Source organism: Equus asinus, chromosome 1 (genome assembly GCF_041296235.1).
Source record: "Equus asinus isolate D_3611 breed Donkey chromosome 1, EquAss-T2T_v2, whole genome shotgun sequence".
Classification (NCBI taxonomy): Eukaryota; Metazoa; Chordata; class Mammalia; order Perissodactyla; family Equidae; genus Equus; species Equus asinus.
In genome coordinates this window covers 112,497,205-112,520,359 of record NC_091790.1, presented here as the reverse complement: position 1 = coordinate 112,520,359, position 23,155 = coordinate 112,497,205, and the positions used below count along the sequence as shown (strand labels likewise).

The window sequence follows — 23,155 nt, the reverse complement described above, 5'->3', positions numbered from 1 at the left end:
GTTTTTCCAATATAACGTATTTTCTGGGACAGTGAGTTTTGGCAAGTTCAGTTAGTATTGTAAAACAAAATCTTATGATGCTACAGAGAAAGATGAGTTAGACACAGAGCAGTAGGCTGGGTGAATTCATTCCTGTCGCATCTGTAGGGATGCGGTGTCTTCAGTTTACCGCCCAGATGGTGGATGTGAGGAGGCGACCCAGGAGCATGGATGCTTGCTTTTGTTTCTCTCCTACCAGCCACTAGGCTGTGCTGCTCCTCTTTGTTGTCTTGGTTGGAGACATAATGTGTAATTCTTAAGGCAGGGAAGAGGGAAATATCTTAGACTCGCTTTCTCAGGGTTATGCTGATTGTGAGATGAAAGCGTTTAGAGCCATATTTAGTGATTACATTTTTTAAAAATCCAGCCCATTTAAAAAAAAATTATTTTAAAAAATTTATTACAGAATCATCTTCAATAGTTTGAAATTAGAAACCATTTATATAGGGAAATGAGTAAATTATGGCATGTTCATACAATGAAATAGTATATAACCGTTTCAAACGATACTTGCTTTGCATGATGGCACAGGACTGTAAGAATGACGGTGCAAGCTAAAACCGTGTACAGTGATTTTAACCAATGGGAAAAACTGCGATTTGTTCTATGACCTTTATTTTTATTTTTACTTTTTTATTTTTTTGAGGAAGATGAGCCCTAAGCTAACATCTGCTGCCAATCCTCCTCTTTTTGCTGAGGAAGACTGACCCTGAGCTAACATCCGTGCCCATCTTCCTCTGCTTTATATTTGCGACCCCTGCCACAGCATGGCTTGATAAGTGGTGCCATGTCCGCACCCAGGATCCAAACCTGCGAACCCCGGGCCACCGAAGCGGAAGGTGCACACTTAACCACTGTGCCACCGGGCCAGCCACTGTCCTAGGACCTTTAGAAATTTTTGTCAGACACTTAAAAATTCTTTCACTGTCAGTTATAGATGTTTAGTGAAATGAAAAAAATAGTGAAACTAGTATTTATTTAGTACATTGTAATTTGAAACATTAAGAATCAGTGTTTCATTTCTTTGTAAAAAGCTTATCAAGAGTCATTTGAACAGGGCCTGCCTTCTTCATCAGTCATAGAGCATATGACACGCAGTAGCATCTTCCATGCAGTGGCACACTGTCATACGCCTTTCTAAGTTGGGATCAGCTCCCAACATTTTATCCTTCTTGCTTTCAATGTCATCGAATGCCATCTCTGAGAATTCCTTTAATGTGAAGCTTTTCGCCAGCATCTCTTCTTCTGGGACATCTTCATCCTTTTCATCACAACCGTTAAAAAATCCAGCCCATTAAAAATGGCTAAGAGAACTACCCAGCTGGGCAGGGGGGGAGAGAGATTTTTTACTAGATGTTGAGAAGAAGGAGGAAGTCCGTTTATAAAGAGGAGAACTTGCACTTGCAACAAGCAGTCCCCTTAGCAGGAAGCCTCCAGAGTCCCCGTCACTGGTCCTCTGGATGGATGGACCTGTTTAGAGCATCTTGGCTTGTACGGTGCCCTGCTGGCTTTATGGACACATCGACGTTTCTGTTTTCTTCTGCCTGCCAGAGGTAGTGGGCCACTGAGTCTGTCTGGGTTTCAAGTAAAAGCTGGTACTGTATCCACTGAAGAGCCAAATTGGATGGAGGCTTTAGCTCTGCTGGTTGAGCGCTGGCACAGAGAGTGAAGGTTCGCTCTGCCTGGCTGCCTCTCCTGTAAGAAGATGCTGGGTAATCAGCAGGGGGACGACCAAAGCCAGAAGGCCTTTCACAAATGAAAGGCAGATGTTTTTTCCTGGCAGCAATTTACAGATGAGCCAGCACCACAGGGCTTTTTTTTTTTCAAATCAACCGGCAATCCAAACCATAAATGAGAAACAGTCCCTTCATGTAACCCTTCGCTCCTTTTGTTCAATTAATAGTGTGATGAGCTGCATTTGGTAATTATTTCACATCATGCTACAGAGACAAAAAGAGATGATTTCTCAAGAAGAGACTTGGAATAGTTTTCCTTCTTTCAAAGTCAAAATTTAAAACTCCCCGTTGTGCAGGAAAATCCTTCTGGATCATTCCTTGAGGCTGTGATGGCTTCTTATACCAGAGTCTCCCAGAAGTAGTTAAATTCATGGGTATTTTTCTTATAAAGCATTTTTGTGCATTTTAAAGCTTTATGAGCTCCTTTTAAGTTGCTGGCGATGCACTTGTTGGGCCGCTGTGTCATGGCTGTTGTCCTGAGGAATACAGGGCTGAGTGCTCCAAATACAGGGCTTAGTACTCCTAATACAGGGCTTAGTACTCTGAATACAGGGCTTAGCACTTCTAATACAGGGCTTAGTACTCTGAATACAGGGCTTAGTACCCTGAATACAGGGCTTAGTACTCCAAGTACAGCGCTTAGCACTCCTAATACAGGGCTTAGTACCCTGAATACAGGGCTTAGTACTCCTAATACAGGGCTTAGTACTCTGAATACAGGGCTTAGTACTCCAAATACAGGGCTGGGCACTCCTAATACAGGGCTTAGCACTCTGAATACAGGGCTTAGTACTCCTAATACAGGGCTTAGTACTCTGAATACAGGGCTTATTACTCTTAATACAGGGCTTAGTACTCCAAATTCAGAGCTTAGTACTCACTGTGTCTATCAGTGCCAGCTGACTGACGGGAGTGGTTTTCTGTGCCCCCAGCTTGGCTGTTGGGATGTGATGTGCAGCTTCCTCTCCAGCCCCCCACCCCCGTACTGTGTTACAGCAGCTAACATTTTATCTCGGAGCTTCCTTTATCCTCTGGGTGAATGAGCATGCTGCTGTTAACCTGGTGTTTGAGATCCTTCACAGATGGGCCTGTTCCTCCTCTTCAAGCCTGTCTCCTATTATTTGACAGCACGATCGCAAGTCTTCAGACGGCTGGTTCTTCGTCAGCCTTTCAACCAGAGGCGCAGACTGAGGGAGAGGTTTGAGGCTGGGAGGGAGACTGGATTCCCGGACCTGCTCAAGCAGTCGTCTCAGCCCTGGCTGAACGTGAGCACGACGAGGGTCATCCAGGGAACTTCTGAAACTCAGCAGGATCAGGTCCCACCCCAACGAGTTAGAATTCCAGGCGATGGTCCCCGGGTGGTTGCTGAGGTTGGGAGTCCCACCCTGGAGGCGGATACCTTGTCTTCCCCAGTACCTCCCGTCTAAACCCGGAATCCACATTCTGGTCTCTCAGCCTTCGCTCACTCCCGAACAGCCCCACATGGAACGTCCTCTCCTATCCTTCACTTACTCAGATCCATTTTCATCCTCTGGGTCTTATCTATGTCCCAGGCCTCCAAACAGACCTTCCATTTACAGGGATCTCCGTGAATTTTCGTAACTTAAAAAAATTCATCACTTATCCAGTGGATACCACGCAGTGACACAAGCCGCCGTTTTCCCTGTACTCTCTTAATATCTCCGTTATTACATTCAGCTCAGTGACCTCCTTGAAAGACCTCCCTGTTGATAGTAAAATATTTCTGGGACTTTGGGCTCACAGTGTTTCTTATTTAAATGTAAGTTGTTGCTGGTATTTTTTTTTTAAGCCTAGATCCTTTTCCTTCTATCTCAGTGGTTTTTAACTATTTATGGCCAGGGATTCCGTTGACAATCTGGTGCAAGCTAGTAGAAAGGATCAATGAAACGAAGAGCTGGTTCTTTGAGAAGATAAACAAAATGGACAAACCCCCCAGCCAGACTTGCAAATCTGGTGCCAGCTGTAGACCTTGTCCCCAGGAGAGTGCTCAGCTCGTACAAACAGGCGCTCCGTTTTACAGACAGGCAGTCGGTTCACGCACCCCCTGCAGCCCACCCACGGGCTTGTTCTGTCTTTATTCTCAGCTGAGAAAAGGGTGTGGAAGGGATTTTTTTAACGGGGGAGCGAAGAGGGGAAGGTGGTTTGGGAGACAGCTTTTCTTAGGAGCCGCAGCGTGGGTGTGGGAGGGGGTCTTCTGACAGGAGGCTGGCATGTGGCTTGAGGGGATGAGGCCCTCTGACAGGTACCAGGGCACCAGCCATCCTCCCTCCTGTGTTTTGTCGTGGGCAAGGCCCGGTTGACCACACAGTGGGACTCCTGGGGCAAAGCAGGCGGAGCTAATGGCTTCGTTGGCCACTAGATGTCACCACAACATCAATTCATTTTCTGGCTTTTGGCACCCGTGCGCCTGAACCCAGAGGTAGGGTAGCAGGAGGGCTGTAGAGACTTCCTCTCAGGGACTCCATCCTGCCAAGCGTCGGCGGGATTTGCTTTCATTATTACTGTCTTTTCAATACAAGGAAGAGCAAAGGGTGGATACAGGTACATTCGTGATAAATAATCGGAAATGGAAAGAAAAGTGAGCGAGGTCGGTCAAGTGGGACTCCAGGGTTCCTATTTCCCCTGGAAATGACAGTTTTCTTTTGGAAATAGTTGTTCCTGTCTCTGTGAGAAGGGATATTGGCTGGGTGGGTCTGGCAGGCTTCTGGAACAGCAAGTTAATATTGTGTGGCTCACTTTGCTGGTATGCTGAAATCCATTTTGGACCAGTTGTGACTTTCCTTTCACTAAGAATTGGGATACTGTGTGAGTTGTTTAACCTAACAGCATCTTTCTTGACGGAAGCATATTTTATTGAAGTTCTCTTTTTTTTCTTACAGAACAGTCAAATCTGTTACCACGATGGACATTAGCTTGCTTTGTTTTATGGCCACGGATTGCCCCCCTGGCCCCAGTCAAATCTTTTATAATTGCGTATATTTTGGCAAGAAAATATGTGTCATCAATCTCTCTTCACTGATTTAAGGACATAATTTGTGTCAGTATATCCTTTAACATTAAAAAAATTATTGCATTTTATTTAAAAATGAGTATAACGGATACATTCTTTTAAAATTTTTATTGAAGAGTAATTGACATACAATATCCTATTAGTTTCAGGTGTGCATCACAGGTTGATACTTCACATATATTACGAAATGATCACCACGATAAATCTAATTACCATCTGTCACCATATGAAGTTATTACAATATTATTGACTATGTTTTCTATGCTGTTCATTACATCCCCCAAGACTTATTTATTTTATAACTGGAAGTTTTTACCTCTTAATTCCCATCGCCTCTTTCACTCACCGCCCCCCCCCCAACCACTCCCCTCTCTGGTATCCACTTGTTTGTTTCCTGTACCTATGAGTCTGTTTCTGTTTTGTTTTGTATGTTCCTTTGTTTTGTTTTTCAGATTGCACATAAAAATGAAATCATCTGGTATTTGTCTTTCTCTGACTTATTTCACTTAGTGTAATGCCCTTGACGTCCATCCATGTTGTTGAAAATGGCAAGATTTCATTCTTTTTTATGGCTGAATAATATTCCATTGTATAATACCATCTCTTCTCTATCTATTCATCTGTTGATGGAGACTTCCCTATCTTGGCTACTGTAAATAATGCTGCAGTGAGCACGAAGGTGCATGTATCTTTTCAAGTTAGTGTTTTTGTTTTCTTCAGATAAATACCCAGAAGTGGAATTACTGTATATTTTTTATTTTTTGAAGGATCTCCATACTGTTTTCCGTAGTGGCTGCACTGGTTTACGTTCCCACCAACAGTGTACGAGGGTTCCTTTTCTCCACATCCTCACCAACACTTATTTTTTGTCCTTTTGATAATTGCCATTCTGACAGGTGTGACGTGATATTTCATTGTGGTTTTGATTTGCACTTCCCTGATGATTAGTGATGTTGAGCATCTTTTCGTGTGCCTGTTGGCCATCTGTATGTCTCCTTTGGGAAAATGTCTGTTCACATCCTCTGCTCACTTTTTAATTGGGTTGTTTGTTTTTTTGATATTAAGTTGTGTAAGTTTTTAATATATTTTGGATATTAACCCTTATTGGATGTATGATTTGCAAATATCTTCTTCCATTCCATAGGTTGCCTTTTTGTTTTGTTGATGGTTTCTCTTGCTGTGCAAAAGCTTTTTAGTTTGATGTAGTTGCATTTGTTTATTTTTGCTTTTGTTGCCCTTGCCTGAGGAGACCGGTCTAAAAAAATATTACTGCCTGATGTCAAAGAGCTGACTGCCTATGTTTTCTTCTAGGACTTTTATGGTTTCAGGTCTTACATTCAAGTCTTTGATCCATTTTGAATTTATTTTTGGACACGGTGTAAGAAAGTGGTCCAGATTCATTCTTTTGCCTGTAGCTGCCAAGTTTTCCCAACACCTTTTGTTGAAGAGACTGTCTTTTCCCCAATGTATGTTTTCCCCTCCTTTGTCATAGATTAATTGACCATATACGTGTGGGTTTACTTCTGGGCTCTCTATTCTGTTCCAGTGATCTATGTGTCTGTTTTTATGACAGTACCATACTGTTTTGATTACTCTAGCTTTGTAGTATAGTTTGAAATCAGGGATTGTGATACCTCCAGTTTTGTTCTTTGTTCTCAAGATTGCTTTGGCTATTCAACGTCTTTTCTGGTTCCATGCAAATTCAGGATTTTTTGCTCTAGCTGTGTGAAAAATGCCATTGGTATTTTGATAGCGATTGAATTGAATCTGTAGTTTGCTTTGGTTAGTATGGACATTTTAATAATATTAATTCTTCTAATCCATGAGGGCAAAATATCTTTCCATTTATTTGGGTCATCTTCAACTTTTTTTCATCAATGTCTGATAGTTTTCAGAGTACAGGTCTTTTCACCTCCTTGGTTAAATTTATTCCTGGATATTTTATTCTTTTTGATGCCATTGTAAATGAGATTGTTTTCTCAATTTCTCTTTCTGATAGCTTGTTATTAGTGTACAGAAATGCATCTGATTTCTGTATGTTAATTTTGTGTCCTGCCACTTTACTGAGTTCATTTATTCCTTCTAATGGTTTGCTGGTGGCGTCTTTAGGGTTTTCTGTACTTAGTATCATGTCGTCTGCAAATAGTGATAATTTTACTTCTTCTTTTCCAATTTGGACGCCTGTTATTTATTTCTCTTGTCTAATTGCTGTGCCTAGGGCTTCCAATACTATGTCGAATAAAAGTGGTGAGAATGGGCATCCTTGTCTCATTCCTGATCTTAGAGAAAAATCTTTCATCTTTTTCACCATTGAGTATGATGCTAGCTGTGGGCTTGTCATTCATGGCCTTTATTATGTTGAGGTACTTTCCTTCTATCCCCCCTTTGTTGAGAGTTTTTATCATAAATGGATGTTGAAGTTTGTCAGATGTTTTTTCTGCATCTCTTGAGATGATCACATGAGTTTTAATGGATACGTTTTTGCTTTAGGCTAGTACAATGATATCAATACGTCAAAGACCTAGATAGAATGCCAACAAATTCTGTGATGGAGTGTTTGACAACTGAACGTGAAAGTTGACTTCACGTTTCTGATTCCTAGGTTTGGAAAAAAAATCCCTTGGAAGTAAATAGGCTTAGTGGGAAAGTAAGCCTATTTCGTGTGCTCCAAATCTTATGAACGTTCTCTGACTCAACATGGTGTTGTTGACATAGCTAAGTCAGGAGAACATGGGTCTCTGGGGAGGAAGTGGCTTGATGTGTTTCATATAAGCTTTCCCACTCAGCCTTAACCCAGGGGAGTTAACCAGCCTTAACCCAGTCATACCAGTTTTGGGAAGGGAGCAGTGGCTCTCTCTGTGTAAAAGGGGTAGAAAAGGAAGTGGGGAAGGCAAGACTCTTTAAGTCTCTCTATTTTAGAATTCCTATTGGGATGGGAATGCCATTTTTCGTGGGAAGTGTTCTCTCACAAATGCTGCCACGCGCGAGCTGAGGAGTAAGTTGCACCCAGCTTTGCAGCAAGGCTTGCGTGGGCCTTGCTGGGTAGTTAGGGCCACAGGACCTGCTTCTCAAGCTCGTGGATGGTCTTGTCTCCTACAGGTGCACAGCTTTAAGGGCTACTGGGAAAAACTGCACTCCAACCTGGAATATGTTAAATACTCTGAGCCACACTCGCACTATAGCAACAGCGTGGTCAGGAGAGAGTGGCACAGCCTGATCTCAGAGGAGGTAGGTGTGAGTTCCTGAGGACAAAACAAGAAGCAAAAGGGTATGTGTCAGATCCGGGGGATGCCTTAACTCCTGGGCTGGCTGATGTTTGCAACACTCTCCCCGGCTGCCAGGCATTGTGACATTGTTGCTGCTGATCTCCCAACAGGCAGGATGAGGTGCTTCTCTGATCTCTGTTCTCTTGAGGAGGAAACTCAAGTGCAAAGAGGTTAAGGGATGTTCATAGTAGAAGTAGGATTAACTTCCAGGTCTCAGATGTGTTCTTAGAGCATTACTCGTTTAGTCAAAAATTGAGTTAACACAATCTAAGTGTTCCCAGATTAGAGGTTGCTGGGGGTTAGGGATGGTGGGAAGAAGAGTGGGTGTGACTGACTATAAAGGGGGAACACAGGGAGATCGCTGGGGTGATGGAACGGTTCTGTATCTCGACTGTGGTGGTGCCTTGTGGTACATGAATCTACGCATGTGATAAAATGACACAGAACGATACACTCATTGTACCGAGGTCAGTTTCCTGATTTTGATACAGAGCTATAGTCATTTCTATAAGGTGTAAACACTGGGGGAGACTGGGTGAACAGAGTATGAGATCTCTCTGTAGCATTGTTGTATATAGCTGTAGTTTTGCTGTGTATAATATATAGTTGACTTGCAACTTCCTGTAAATCTATAATAGTTTCAGGATAAAACGTTTTTTTAAAACAATTATTTAGGACTCTAAGTGTTCTGATTACCTGGAAAGTATATTTCTTTTTCCCGAAGCTCTGGGGCATTATGTCCTTGATGTGAAAAATATCACCCACAAAACCTTCACCTTACACACCTCTGACATGTTCTCGCTCCTAGAAAACAGGGAAAAGGAGGTCCATGGCGTATGTGAGGAATATTCTTGATAATGCAATAAAGTAAGTAGAATTAAGGATTATCGTATCTGTAAGATGATTATCTTTGCAGTCACTTTTTTTTTTGCTATCTTTCACGGAAGTAGCTTACTTTTGCTGTGCATCCTCAGCAAAATGAGTCTGTCAGCTTAATGCGTGCAGCCGCCCGGGCGCTGTTCTGGCATTTCTATGTTCAACTTTATAGACTTGCCTCCCGGGGATGGATGATTTAAAAGGGATAAGTGGTACAGAAAGCTCTTATTAATTGAGCGCTTTATGGGGTGCAGACAATAGATTGACTTAAACAAGTGTGCTTGGGCTGGTGAGCTTGCTCTTATTTTGAAAGCGTTGTTTTCTGAACAGATGAGTCACCCAGTGCTGCAAGGAGAGGCCCTGTTCCAACCCCGGTTCTATTTTCTGTTCCCATTATTTCCAAAAACTAAGAGCTGCAATTGTTCTAAATTATGGTCATTGCACCAAAGGGTTTTGAGATTTTATAATTGCCTAATGTGGCTTTTGCCAAGTTGCTTCAAGTTTTTGAGGTGTTTGGCAGTCTGAGAACGGTTTCTGCAGTGGTCTTATGGGTTTTAGAAGAAGATATCTTTGTATGGTGTTGTGGCTTTCATTGTTTGTTTTTTTTAAAATAATATTTCCTGTGTCAATAACATTGGCTAATTTCTTTGTAGGGTGATTTCCAAGCTAGAAGCAAGGCGTTTGGGTAAGAAAAGACCTGTAACAAAACCTCTGGGCTTCAGTCAGTGTTTTGTTTGTGACGCTGTTCTTCCTGCTCTGTGGGTTGGCAAGAAAACCGCCTCCAATCGTGTAATGAAGGCAACACCCTTTAATGTCTTCCTGTCAGAGTGGCCACCGGCCCCTTCCATGCCCGTCCTGGCACAGCGGCTGACTGTGCCTTTGCTGGAGGAGTCCCTGAGGGTTGGCCTTCTCGTTTTTATTATGTTTCCTCCTGGGGTTGGTCTAATTAACATGCCCTCTGGCTGGACCCACGGGGTGCACTTTGGCAACTCCCTTGCCTTAGGGCTGCTTTCTCTCCAGCTGTGGGATCAAGTCTTTGACTCTATGCTCCTTTCATTTTGGTTAACACTTGGGCCCCCAGTGGCTGGGTCAGAGGGGAACGAAGATGAGCAGCCTCCAGGTCAGCAGGTGGTTACGGGGAAGAGCGTGGGGTTGGAGCCAGCCGGACCCAGACTTAAACTCCAGCTGGGCCACATGCTAACGGTGTGCTCTTGGGGAAGCCATTTATCCATTTCGTGCGTTGTCCTCAGGGAACCTCCAAGGGGTCAAGAGGCATCGTGCCCTCCAGCAGGGAGTTGTCAGCCTGGGACCAGGGCGCTTCTGCCCTCTTGCTGGGCTGGGCCTCAGGCCTTCCGGGAGGGGAAGGGCGGGCAGCCACTGCTGTGAAGGGCGTGAGAGGGCAGGTCTTCCAAGGAGACCAGTTTGCCCGCCCCCCTCGGCTTGCTGGTGCCAAGCAAATCATGGTGGAGAAAGTGCCATTTGGCTTAACCTTACCCGTCACTTTTCCATCTGGATCTGCTTAACCTTTTCAGTCTGATAACTTGTGCCAATTAGTATTCTTTGCCCCAGGAATTGACGGGTCCCCTCAGGTCAGTAACTCCCCAAGTCCCTGGACTCTGGGGGGTCAGAAAGAAGGGAGTCATGCCATCCTGCCACCAAGTGCCCATCCTTGGGATCACAGGGTTAAGGGAGGCCCGGAGGCTCTGAGTCAGCGAAGCAGAGGTTCTCCAAGGTTCTCCGAGGGTGGTGAGGTCTCCTGTTGACGACAAATCCCAGCCCGAGCCTGTTGGTGTTGCAAAGTGTGTCCTTGTTGTCTTGCCTTCCCACACTCTACCTCTCTGCTTCACAGAGCTCCCTGCGTGTCACCTGAGTGATAAGTTCAGCCTGCAGGACCAGGTCACACTTAGCTAATGAAAAGCTGTCATCCTATCAGGATGCAAAGTGTTATGTTTTCCCAGTGACTCAGAGCAGGGAAACCCAGGCTGCTTCCGCTTCCTTCTAGCCCGTTTCCTGGTTCCCTTCCTGCCTGACTGTTGCTCTGTTCAATTCCAGAGCCAAGGTTAACACCCCTCTTCCAGGAGGAAGACAATCACCAGAGGCTGCTTGTGGGGCTGGTAAGTGGTCTGCGGGCTCTTTGGGGGCTGGTGGACCACGGGGTCCAGGCGCAGGGGAGAAGGCTGGGCTGTGCTTCTCATTCTGATCTTGTTTCATTCGTTCTTTCGACGCGCAGCCGCTGCCAGTCACTGAGGCCCTGTGTGTGTTGAGTGGGAAGCAGCACATGTGTGATTTCTGCCCCCTTGGGATTTGTTGTCTAGTGAGGGAGACACACATTAACCAGTCACCCCAATAAATAGATAATTATGAAACATCGTAGGGAAATGTACAGCTTTGAGAGGAAAGAGCAACATCTCTGTGGCATTTGTATTCGGGGTTTCAAATACGACAGAATAAAGCAAATATGAGACAAATATTTCTAAGTACATATTCATACACTTAAACTAACTAGTTACACTACTTAACTAGTTAACACTAAATGTTCTAGTTAAAGTTTCCTTGGTAAATAGAAATGTCCAAACTTGATCCCAGAAGAAATAGAAAACCTGAAAGCACAATAACCATGAAATAGTTTGAAAAAAATGCCAGAAATTATCTCCAAAATGATCCCAAACGATTCAATGAGTTAGTTCTTGCAAACTTTTCAGGCCCAGATCATCCCCATGCTATGTAAAGTATTTGTGACAAAAGAGGGGAAGCTTCTTAATCACGTTAAAAAGCCAGCGTAACTTTAAAATCAAGATCTGACCATGACCACTTTTACTATTTGAAAACACATGGCCAAGTGGGGTTCTTTCCAGGAATGCTTAATATTAGGAAATATGTTAATGTAATTAATCACATCGCTAGGTCAAAGAGGAGAAAAAGATAATCTCTATAGGTGTGAAAGTTGATTAAGAATAAAATTCCGCTCCTGGAATACGCTAACTCAGTGGGACAAAGGATAAAGAGTCTGATCCTAATATTCAACATCCTTCCTAATGGAACGTTGGAGTCATTCCCACTAAAATCAAAAGGAAGTTAAGGTTCCTTGCTATTTTCACTAAGATTTTATATTCTTCTGGAAGTTCTAGCCAATGCAATAAAAAACAAAAGTAAAAGAAGATGCTATGATTGTCTAATGCCACAAACAAACAAAATAGTCAACTGGGAAAATGGAAAATAATAAGGAGCGAGTTAGTAAGCTGGTGATCCTATATTTATTTATTTTATTAGGATTAACCAGTTAGAAAAGATAGGGAAAAACAATATTCCGTTTCCAAATTCTTAGCATCTAGGTTTAATACAATTACAACCAAAAAGCCGATGAAGCTTCTCTGACAGTCGACTAAGTGATTCATTTGACAAAATGCAGAGTGGGGCTGCCACCAGCAGACATCTAAACGGGTGGTTACCGACAGCGATAGAAGCAATATGGTGCTTGTGCAACAACAGACAGGAGACTCTAGTTTAAAGCTGAATTTTTAGTGTGTGATACATGAGGAATTTAAAAATCAATGTGGAAAGAAAGAATTTTAATCAGTCAGTGGTTGACTGTTTCGAAAAGGAAATTAAGTTAGATTCCTCCTTCCCCAAATGCCACCACTTTATCCCGTAAACCAGCAGAAATACCAGGTAGATTAAGGAGTCTGATATAAAAATTAACCTGTGTGAAAGAATTCGAATAAAATAAGTGGGTGGTTAAGTGATACTGAAATAGAGAAGGCCTTTTAAGTATATTATTGAACATAGACATATAGGAAATGATAGATTGAAAACTTGAAACATGAACCGAAAAACAAAAAGGCAAAGAATAAATTTGGAAAAAATATTTGCAACTTATGGGATAAATGATTAACATTTGGTGTACAGATAAAGTTGGTAAATCAGTAAGAGAACAACACACCAAAAGGGAAATGGACGAAGGCCGTGACCAATGAATTTCCAGAAGTAAATTTAGGCCAAAAAGTCTTGAGTTGGGGGAGGGGAAGAAAAAAGGTGTTTTTTGTTCCTGTGATCAAATGATAACAGAACAAGTATTTTGTCTGTCTGTTTGTTTGTTTGTGTGGTTGGTTGGTTGGTTGGTTGGTTGGGGTTTTTTTGGCTTGTCAAAAATGTAAAAGTCATACTAGGGAAGTTTAGAGTATGGGAATTGGACAGCCGTGTGCAATGCAGCTGAGAATTCGTGTGACCGCAGAGGAAGGCCTTTTGGCAATATCTCCACAAAACTGAAGTATGTGGCCCAACAAATTCCATTTCTAGAAATTTAATCTGACAAAATAATTGGGGATGTGGCAAACAGCTTTTGCGTAAGGATTTTTTTATGGTGTTATTAACAGTATTAAAAGAAATATCCCATATGTACAAGAAGGGAATAAATAGTTCAATTATAGTACATCCATAAAATTGAATACGTGCCTGCATTAAGACTAGTGTGATAAATATTTAATGACATAAACTATTACATGAAAAACAGATTATAAAACATTAGAATGAGCATCTACACCAAAAAAAGGAAAATTATAAAACCAAAATGTTAAGGTAGATTGTGGGATTTGGGGCAATTTTAATTTTCATCTTTATGATTAATGTAGAAAAAGCACAAAAAAATATATTATATCTTAAGTAGAAAAAAAGAGGGTTTTTTTGTTGTTCTAAGCCAAATCAATGAGCAGCTGCAGGAGACCGAATTGCGATAATACACCACTCTGTCTCGGCCCGGAATGCCATGGACTAAGTTTTACTGAGGGAGTCGTTTAGTTAAACCTGCTAACATGGAAGATAGATGCACGTGTGATGTCAGTTGTTCAATTCCCATGGGCTGTTTATTGGTGCAGGGATCTCTCTAGCCAGAAGGGTCTCTAGCTGAGAGAGGCACCCAGGCAGAAGGGAGAAAAAAGGAGCAAAAAGGAGGAAGAAGGAGAAGAAGAGAGAAAGGCAAAGGGTGGGGCGGGCTGGGAATGCCGCCCTGATTGGGGAGCCCCCAGATGATCAGCGCAGAGCGGGTTTGGAACAAGCGCTAGAATGAATATTTCTTTAACTTTGCGTGTCAGGAGGCTGCGTGGCACGTCTACTTCTGTGTGCAGACGAGGGTACCTGAAGCATTTCCTTTTTATTCCTAACCGTGTCTGTCCTTCCAAATACCCAAACCATTGCCCCTCTGCCCTACCCCCTTTAGCACAGTCACGCCGTGTTTAGAGTTGTTCCCGTCAATTCCCCAGGGCCAGGAGCGGTAGACCTCGATCCTTTGGTGGATCCCAGAGCCTCTGACTCTTCAATTAGTGACTTGCGCTGGAGAATTCTCGCCAGGACCTGGAGGCTGCCTCTCAGCTGCTCACTGGGCTTGGGGTGGATCATGAGCAGTTCCTCTTGGGGAAGACCTTTATGCCCCTGATTTACGCCCGTCAGAGCGACACTGAGGCTGATGCATTCCTGCTGGTGGGATCTTCAGACCCAATACTTTTCATATTGATAAGGAATGTTAATAAATGGATCTCATTCAGACCACTTGCAGGCGTGAGTGGGTAGGCTGTGACTTCTGTCTCATCCATGTCCTGTTTTCAGATGGTGTCTGAACTCAAAGACCATCTTTTGAGACACCTACCGGGTATAGAAAAGAAGAGAATTGAGCAGATGGTTCTGGACTACATTTCAAAACAGGTTGGTCTTGCTTTTTGTTCTCCACCCGCCCTGCCCCCACCTCAGCTCCCCCTCCCTGACCCCGGCCTTCGGTATATGGTTCTCAGAATGTGGTTCAGTATGTTTTTCAAATTAGGTTTTTGGAGGTCGCCCATCCTCAGACCAGTATATTTGGTGCTATAGATTGTGGAGAGGAAAAAAGAACCAAAAAGCAAAGAGAACTTGGTTTCGAAAGTGGTTTATTGCGCTCCTTTCAAATAGTGATTGCATGCCCACGGGAGCATACAACAGCGATGAATTTAGCATGGTTGCCAAATGTTCGCATCGTGTCTTGGCATCTTCCAGTTCCTTATTAAACAGTAGATAATCATTCTGTACGTGGAGGTTTATGCAGACGTGAAAGAACTGGAACTTCAATTCTCAATTAGTTCCAATGGCCCAATTAGGCCAGATTCCAGCTCAGTTGTATACATACGAGCTTATTAGAGTTTGCTGATGAGATCAGCAGCTCATCTACCCGGTAGCCACTCACTGAAATTCTGTCATCCATATTAATAACACCAGTTCATGTGTTAATAGAAGTGATGTTGCAAACTGAATTTTGAGGCTGTCTTGAGTCTTTCAAAAAGCATGTGGAGTTGAGGCCTGCCCCTGCTTAGAACCTAAACATAAGATGCTGGACAAATGTTTAAAAGTATTTAAATGCACAGAAAGAGAACACTCTGTTTCTCCAAGTTGGGTAAGACCAGTATGCAAATGAGCCAATGTGCAAACATATACTTTTGCATTCAACTCTGGGAGATTAGTTAAATTTATTAGATATGGCCCTGTTTTAATTTCACATTTCATCTTAAAGTTGCTGCCTTTTTTGTAGTCATTAGTGACTGTTTTTAAATAATATCTTTGACTGTCTACAGTGAGGTTTGAGTTTCATAGTTTTTAATATACGAGGAAAGAGGGGCCAGTCCGGTGGCGCAGCGGTTAAGTTTGCACATTCTGTTTTGGCAGCCCGGGGTTCGCCAGTTCGGATCCTCGGTGTGGACATGGCACTGCTTATGAGGCCACGCTGTGGTAGGCATCCCGTGTATAAAGTAGAGGAAGATGGGCACGGATGTTAGCTCATGGCCAGTCTTCCTCAGCAAAAAGAGGAGGATTGGCAGCGGATGTTAGCTCAGGGCTCATCTTCCTCAAAAAAACAAAAAATACGTATATACTAGGAGAGGTTGGTATTCTCATACACTGATCCTTATAATCAGGGCACTGGACCTTTATGCAATTCTCCTTTGCAGTAGGACTGTCCTGAGGAGCTCACTTGGTCAATGTGTTTCTCATCTTCCCCGTGTTGATATTAACTTGATTTTTCAGTCCTTTAATAACACACAGCTGTTTAACATGTCCACCTGTCACCTTTCTTTCTGTTGACTTTAAATTTCACCTTCCCAAGTGTTAAGGGTTTTGGTTCAAGCGTCATTCTTCCCATAGTTAGTTGTATAAAAGTTTCAACACTATTTTGTGTTAACAACCCCCTAGGACCCATAGGACCAGAAATGGTACAGATGTAGGCTCAGAAAACTCAGCGCCCCTGACTTTCCGCCTCATCAGCCTCCGACTGAGGCCAGACCTGCCTGCCCCTGCCCGGCAGCAAACGGCCACGACCCCCGGCCCCTCTCAGGAGGGTGGCCGCACGGCTTTTCCGAAACAAATCCTCGGAAGTTGCCGCAGAGCCTGTCAATATTGCTTACGCGTTGTCTTCCCTGATTTCAGCCAGAGAAACTGAGAATCTCTGTCATTGAGAATCAGAAACCTGCCTCTGTGCCTGGATGAGGCCCTTTCTGATGCCCACGTGGGCACAAGTGCATTCAAGGCTGATCACAGCTTCGCGGGCACTGCCTTGTTGCTGACAAACTAGAAAAATGTAGAATCTGGACTTGAACCCGGTTTCAGTCCACACCACAGCTTATGCTCAGGACCTCCATTCTATTTAGTGTCTCCTTCCTTCTGACCGCCGGCTTTGGCCCTTGCCACGTACTAGTCCTGGAGCAAACCCGGCTGCCCTTGACCTTCACCGTGCACAAGGGCCTGGGGGTGTGAGCGGCGGGGCCTGCTGGCCAGGCCAGGAAGCTCGGCCGGGGCGCTGCCCACACGGACAGAGGGTGCTCTGTTAGGCTCTGGGGCTCCCTTTCAGTCTCTCTGTCTTGGATTCCAGTGCCTCAGAACGGATCTCAGAGAGGCTGGTTCCGTGTCCGGGCCCAGCCTGAGTGCCAGCTGCCCGGAACATGCCCGGCAGAGCTGTGGCGGGCCAGCCGTGGGGTCCCTGAGAGAGAGAGTATGAGCGGAGGTTAACAAACTGTCTCTCCCTCCAGCTGGATCTCATCTGCCAAATCCTGGAAGCCAGCTGGAGGAGACACAACCTTCACCCCTGGATTTTCCACTTGTACGCAAGTATTTCTCACTCTCTCTTATCCTGGTGCACAGAGGGCCAAAGCGGCTGATAGCTGCCTGTGTCAGCAAAGCCTTTTTGAAGCTTACAGTTATCATTATCGTTTACCTTCCTGTTGTTAGAGTCTGGGCACTGGGCTGGCGGTCGCCATCGTATCTAGGAGGGTTTTGGTGAGGCATAGCCCCTCGTGCTTAGCATGCCTTCCCTCTGCACGTGGCACCCTGAGCTTCGCTTAGACAACAGCGGTTCTAGAGACGAGCTCCGCGGCTCATGTGCTGCTCTGTATTTACCCAGCAACAGGCGGGCGAGCGCCGCTGAATTCGCAGTCTTTCACATCATGACCAGGATTCTGGAAGCTACTCACAGTTTGTTTTTACCTCTGCCCCCTGGTAAGTCTGGGCTCTTTTGTCCTTTGTGGTAAGAAGTGTGCTCTTTCTTCTTCCCGAGGGGCCTGGACTTCGGCACATTAAGTTCAAGGATGAGCCCTCCTGTGCGTGAGGGGTTGGGCGTCTGCTGTCACCGTGGGAGCTGGGCGGGGGGTTGGTCTCTGCTCACCGGTTCTCTCCAGACTGTGGAACTCTGCTGCAGCTTGTCACTCACTTTGGGGGGGTCTAGGCTGGTCCCCTGCAACTTTCTAGGATGCTTTGAGCCAGTGGAGCTGATTTAGGAAGATCTTTCTCTGATGTCTCCAGGCCTAGTTTATCTGATCGAGAAAGTTAACACTCAGGCGGAAGTGGGTCTGGCTGGGTGTCAGACATTGAGTTCTTTTTTTTTTTTTTTTTGAGGAAGATTAGCCCTGAGCTGACATCTGCCAATCCTCATCTTTTTGCTGAGGAAGGCTGGCCCTGAGCTAACATCCGTGCCCATCTTCCTCTACTTTATATGTGGGACGTCTGCCACAGCATGGCTTGACAAGCAGTGCCATGTCCGCATCCGGGATCCAAACTGGCGAACCCCAGGCCGCCGAAGCGGAACGTGCACACTTAACCACTGCGCCACTGGGCTGACATTGAGTTCTTAAGTGCTTGGAAGCTATAAGTTTTCCTTAGGATTTGGAAACAGGACCAAATCAGGCCTGAAAACACCCTTGGCATGTGTGTATGTGCTCATTCATTTAATTGGTCATTTGTCCATTCAATCAACAAACATTTACTGAGCAATTGTAACATGCCAGGTGCTGTGCTAAAAATTAGAGCAGTTACAAAAATTAACAAAAGTCTAATTGGGAAGATGTGCATATAAATCAGTATTCATTATAAGAGACAAATAAGCTCCCATTTGGTATAAACTACCTGCCTTATATTCATTACAGGTACGTTCTGAGGAGTGTTAAGCTTTCTGATAGCCGTCACTACATAGTATATATCAGCCAGTTTTATTAAATCTCTCCGTTCATACACATCTATCCATCCATCATCCTTCCATCATTAATTCATTCCTTTATTCATTCACTTTAGGCCAGCATGTATATGGTGCCCATTTTGTGCTTGGTACTGTTCTAAGTACTTTACGCAATTTAGCACATTTAATTTTCATTCTAACAATCCTAGGTGGTAGGAGTTTAAGTTGAACCACGTTAAATTGTCGATATCCAACCAGGTTTTGACCAACAACAGTGGCACTTTCATAGGGTTCCACTTAATATTATTCCCATTTTATAAATGGTGCCATTGAGGCACAGAAAGGTTAAGTAACTTGCATAAAGTCACACAGCTATTAAGCAACAGAGCCAGTATTCAAATCCAGGCAGTGTGGCTCCAAAATCTGTGCTTTTAACTACTATTCTGTGCTGCCTCTTGAATTTTATATTCCAGTTGAATTATTTGATGCTGAAACTTTGGCTATTTATGGGCCCTGAAAACCCGCACAGCACCTCTCAGCCTCTCTGCTTTTGTGATACAGTTTGGGCTTGTTCACGCTGTCTTTCTCCATACCCCTTATCTGATAGGGTCTGCTTGTAGGGGGGGCATAGAAGGAGTGTCTGTTGACTTTGTAGGGATCTGAAAGTGATGATTCTTGTGGAGAATGGATGTCTTTAAATGATCCCAATGGAATCTGAATTACGAAATGCCCTCTAGAAAGACCGAAGGGATTTCATGTAAACTTTCTGTGGCTTTCTGGCTTAAATTCCTGATTATTTGTCACTAACACAAAAGGCTTGGTAGAGGAGTGGACTGACACTTTCAGATTTGTTCATCCTGGACGTTCAAGCTCCTTTTGTAAATAAATGAAACTGACTTACTGGGGACAATATTATTTGTGGGAGCTCATAAAAATCCACTTTCTACAGAATATCGCCTTCCTCCACAGGGACGGATAAGGAAGGAAAACAAAATGTCATCCATGGTGATTGAGAATTATTGTGAGTAAGACTTAATGGCTTGTGTCCATGGATCCAGTAAGGAGAGCAATTTCTCTCTCTCCTTTTCTCTGAAATGTTCATGTGACATGGAAATAGAGGCGAAGCGATGCCGGGTCGTGTGTGTGTGTGTAAATACTCGGCATTTTTTTGCGTATAGGTATAAATGTGCTTGCTTGCCAGGCCTGCTGGAGCAGTAAGAACTGTTTGAGTTCCAAACGTCAGAAACTTGTCGCCCGAATTGTTTAAAGCAAAAAGGGAATGAGCACCACGAAAAGGAAGTCATGGTTGAGAGCTGGAGCGTTTGCAGTTTAAGAGGGACCGGTGGTCCCCTCGCTGGCGAGAGAAGACCCGGAGCCTGGAGGGCGAGGACGGGCTGGTGGAGAAGCTCGCTCTTCGGGCACGGCTGCCTGCTGGCGGCCCATTTGCTCTGTCGCTTAGAGCTGATGCGCAGAGAGGGGGCCGAGGGTGGGCTGTTGGATTTGGGGCTGTGCCCTGGCGTTAGAGGAGGCAGGGCCCCAGGGACCGTTAGGGCATGGACGCAGGACCAGAGAAGGAATTTCGAATCCAGGAAATCTATGATAAACTTTTCTTCAGAAACAATTTGTCACTGTTTTTAATCCTGGGAAGAATGTCCAAATCCATTTGAAAAGTCTCATGTTGTTGAGCAGCTGGTAAAAGCACTGTTTTTTTGGATTCAGGGAAGCTAGTGGCCTCCTCTCGTTGTTAGCCCGTTCACATCTGCTGTGAGCAGAGTCTGCACTTTGTGTGAGCCTGGACGCTGCCAGGACTCCGGACACAAGTCCCCCACTGCTCTTGACTCATGTGCTCAGAGGGGAGCCTCCATGATTTCTCTGAGGCAAGTCCCTGCCCTTTGGCCATCGTTTCTTCGTCACGCAGGCTCCCAAGCTTAGGCCGCGAGTCTTCGGCTCTCCACACTCACATCCGATCTGTCTCCGAGGGTACCTGCCGCTGTGCCTCTCCGACCCCTTCCTTCTCGTTCCCTTCTGGGCCCTCATTCCATCCTGCTCGGCGTCGTCCAGTCGCCTCCTGACGGGTCCTCCTTCCTCCTGGAGCAAACTGTTCCTCCAGCCGCCTTTGCCTTTTGCCATTTTCATACTCCCAACGTAAAGCTCAGATCCTCTTTCCATCCTGCTCGAAAGCTGTCAGGGCCCCCCTGAAGTTTACTAAATAATACATTTCTTGGGATTCATTGAATAAACCTTTCCAGCTTTACCTTCCATCCTTCCTCTTGCACACCAGACCCCAACTCAACTGGATGACACAGTCCTTTCTCAACACGCGCCATGCTGTCTCATCTTTGGGCCTGTGTTCATGTTGTCCCGTTAACCCACCTACCAGTCACCGAGGACAAGGTTGTGGTTAAAAGCCGAGGCTACAATCCCACAGCCTGCGTTCACATTTCCGCTCTGCCGCTTACTATGTATAGGATGCTGGGCGTGTCTCTGAGCTCCTGAGAATCTCGGTTTCCCCACTTAGAAAGTGGGGTCACCTCACGGCGTCTGTGAGGGTGGGGTGCCAGTGCGTGGACTGAAGGCCCCGCACGTGGTTGGTGTTGGTCGCTGCTGTCACACCACGTGCTGTGCTCGTCATGGCCCGGCTCTAGGCTCAGAGCGGGAGGCCCAGAAAGGCTGAGTTACCCACACCTAGGAAGCACAGCAGGACCCGAGCCTCGGTCTGCTCATGCTGACCCTGCTTTTTCTGCTGTCTCCACTCGGAGACTGTCTCACCTCGTTCCCACGCGCGGGCCCTGCATTCACCCCCAAGAGCTCCGCTCACGTGCGTCTTGTCCAGGAGGCTTTTCTGATTCTCTCCTGGCCTGCTAGCTGCCTCTCGCGTGGAAGCTGTTCTTCTTCTTCATGCTTAGTGGTGCACGTAGAGCTCTGGCTCTGTGGGCGCCGGGTAGCCCTGCCCACGGAGACGGCAGCTGGAGAGCGCGCCTTCCTCCATCATCTGCTGTCAGACCGTATCGTTTTAATTCTTCTTCTCTATAATCTAGTCCAAGACCACGAAAGCCTTTCTCTAGGGCCTACCCAGAGATCAGGCATAGAGACTGCCCCCTTCTGGTCCAAATTTTGTCCCCTTCCCCAAAATGGTCCCTGTCCACCAGCCCTTCAGCCTGGGCACGTGGAATGGAAGCTCTCCTGTTACTTTTCCCCCCTGGCCATTTTGCCGTGGAATTGCAAACCTATTAAACAGTGAAACCATTTTTCATGGGGCAGGCCTTGCGCTCTTTTTGCCTAGGAAGGGGCACAAGGTGAAGGGAACTCAGACTCAGTGGGAACTGACTGGATACCCAGCACAATGCTTAGGCGTTGATAGTACAAAGAAGGGCGCTTAGACCTCGTTTTCAAGGAGCGTTCATTTGACTCTGGGTGCTGAGCACTGAGTAAGTGCTGTGTTAGCATCGCCAGACTCGTCCCCTCTGGAAGGTGGGATGCTGGCCAACCGTGTTTGCCTCCCGGGTCCCTCCTCCCAGGGTTCCACACTCTGCACACGGTCCTCGGCGTGCGCTGTCTCCCTTTGCACAACCTGCTGCATTACATTGATAACGGGGTGTTGCTTCTCACGGAAACGGCCGTCACCAGGCTCATGAAAGGTAAGAGGCTCCCAGGTGGCCGGTCTGCTCCTCCCAGTCTGAGCACCACCCACGGGTGGCTCCGTGGGTGTGCCACCTGGGTGGGCGCGCAGGGCCCTGCCGCCCTCAGAAGGGCCCCACGCCCCGTTGAACGCTCTGCATTAAATCTTGAATTCTTACTATTTGAACAAGGGGTTCCTCATTTTCATGTGCAGTAGGCCCCATAAATGGCACAGCTGGTCCCTCTATCTGGAGGGCAGATCGCTTCCTGTAACCCCCATCGGGCCAATTTGAAGGCCTTCGCCCCTCAAGAGGCCCCACAGGGCTCTCAGTACACGCTCGGCTGTTAGATTCCTTTTCTGTACAAGAGGGCACTTGAGGACAAGGAGACTGAAGGCTCGATTTCTCAAGAAAATGTCATGAAATGGCTGACTTTCAGCTGACTAACTCGGTCATCTCCAAGTTAGACTTGAAATGCAAGAAAAATTAGGGAGAAATGCAGGCTTATGTGAATTTAGACTTTAAATCATGTGTGTAGTGGAATCACTCTCACGTAAATTATTCAGTTGTGGTATTTTATAGAGGAGTTTTGTTAATACATATTAAAGTGCTTGCCGTTCCGCGAGGTGCCTTCTGTTTCAGGTTAGCCGGTAAAATTGCGTTGTGACAGGCAGCCAGTTACAGAACCGTGTCCCATGATAGGTACAAACAGCTTCATTACAAAATCTCTTTTTATGCAGAGAGACACAAACTCAAAACTTCAGAGCGTTGTCAGACTTTGCTTGAAACACAAGGCTGGGACGTGTGTTAGAAGCATGAAGCACTCAAGTATTATTAGCTTGCTCAGGTATTCAAATGGAGCTTGCTTGTTTTTTTTTCATTTTTGCCCATTTCTAAACTTTCTTATAGATCTGGACAACACAGAGAAAAGTGAAAAACTGAAATTCAGCATCATTGTGCGACTTCCTCCGGTAAGCCTGAATTATCTTTTATTTTCTCCCTAACCCTTGGCAGGAACCTCCTTCCATTTTTTCTTGCAAGAAGAGCAGTTAGTTGCTTTGGGCTAAAGTCAGTGGAATTGTTTGACTTCTCAGCCCTCTCCAAGCCACCCCGTCTGTCCCCACCCCTCCATCGGC

At 45.3% G+C, this 23,155-nt stretch overlaps 1 protein-coding gene across 12 annotated transcripts in view; it reads left to right on the top strand.

The window, feature by feature from the left end:
• GSAP (gamma-secretase activating protein) overlaps nucleotides 1-23,155 on the top strand; it is a 79,183-nt gene that overhangs the window by 53,129 nt on the left and 2,899 nt on the right. For 4 of the 12 annotated variants that reach the window (XR_011502224.1, XM_070505807.1, XM_070505769.1 and 1 more), the window contains 10 exons: nucleotides 7,906-8,034; nucleotides 8,881-8,939; nucleotides 9,602-9,633; nucleotides 11,001-11,062; nucleotides 14,547-14,642; nucleotides 16,985-17,055; nucleotides 17,184-17,231; nucleotides 17,356-17,450; nucleotides 21,921-22,040; nucleotides 22,929-22,990. Coding sequence is in view for 9 of the 12 variants with exons in the window: in XM_070505807.1 (XP_070361908.1) it covers nucleotides 7,906-8,034; nucleotides 8,881-8,939; nucleotides 9,602-9,633; nucleotides 11,001-11,062; nucleotides 14,547-14,642; nucleotides 16,985-17,055; nucleotides 17,184-17,231; nucleotides 17,356-17,450; nucleotides 21,921-22,040; nucleotides 22,929-22,990 (774 nt within the window). In the remaining 3 variants the exon portion in view is untranslated. Of the gene's footprint in view, nucleotides 1-7,905; nucleotides 8,035-8,880; nucleotides 8,940-9,601; nucleotides 9,634-11,000; nucleotides 11,063-14,546; nucleotides 14,643-16,984; nucleotides 17,056-17,183; nucleotides 17,232-17,355; nucleotides 17,451-19,371; nucleotides 19,424-21,920; nucleotides 22,041-22,928; nucleotides 22,991-23,155 lie in introns of all 12 variants that reach the window. The other 8 variants (XM_070505779.1, XM_044769352.2, XM_070505801.1 and 5 more) reach the window with 5 other exon arrangements.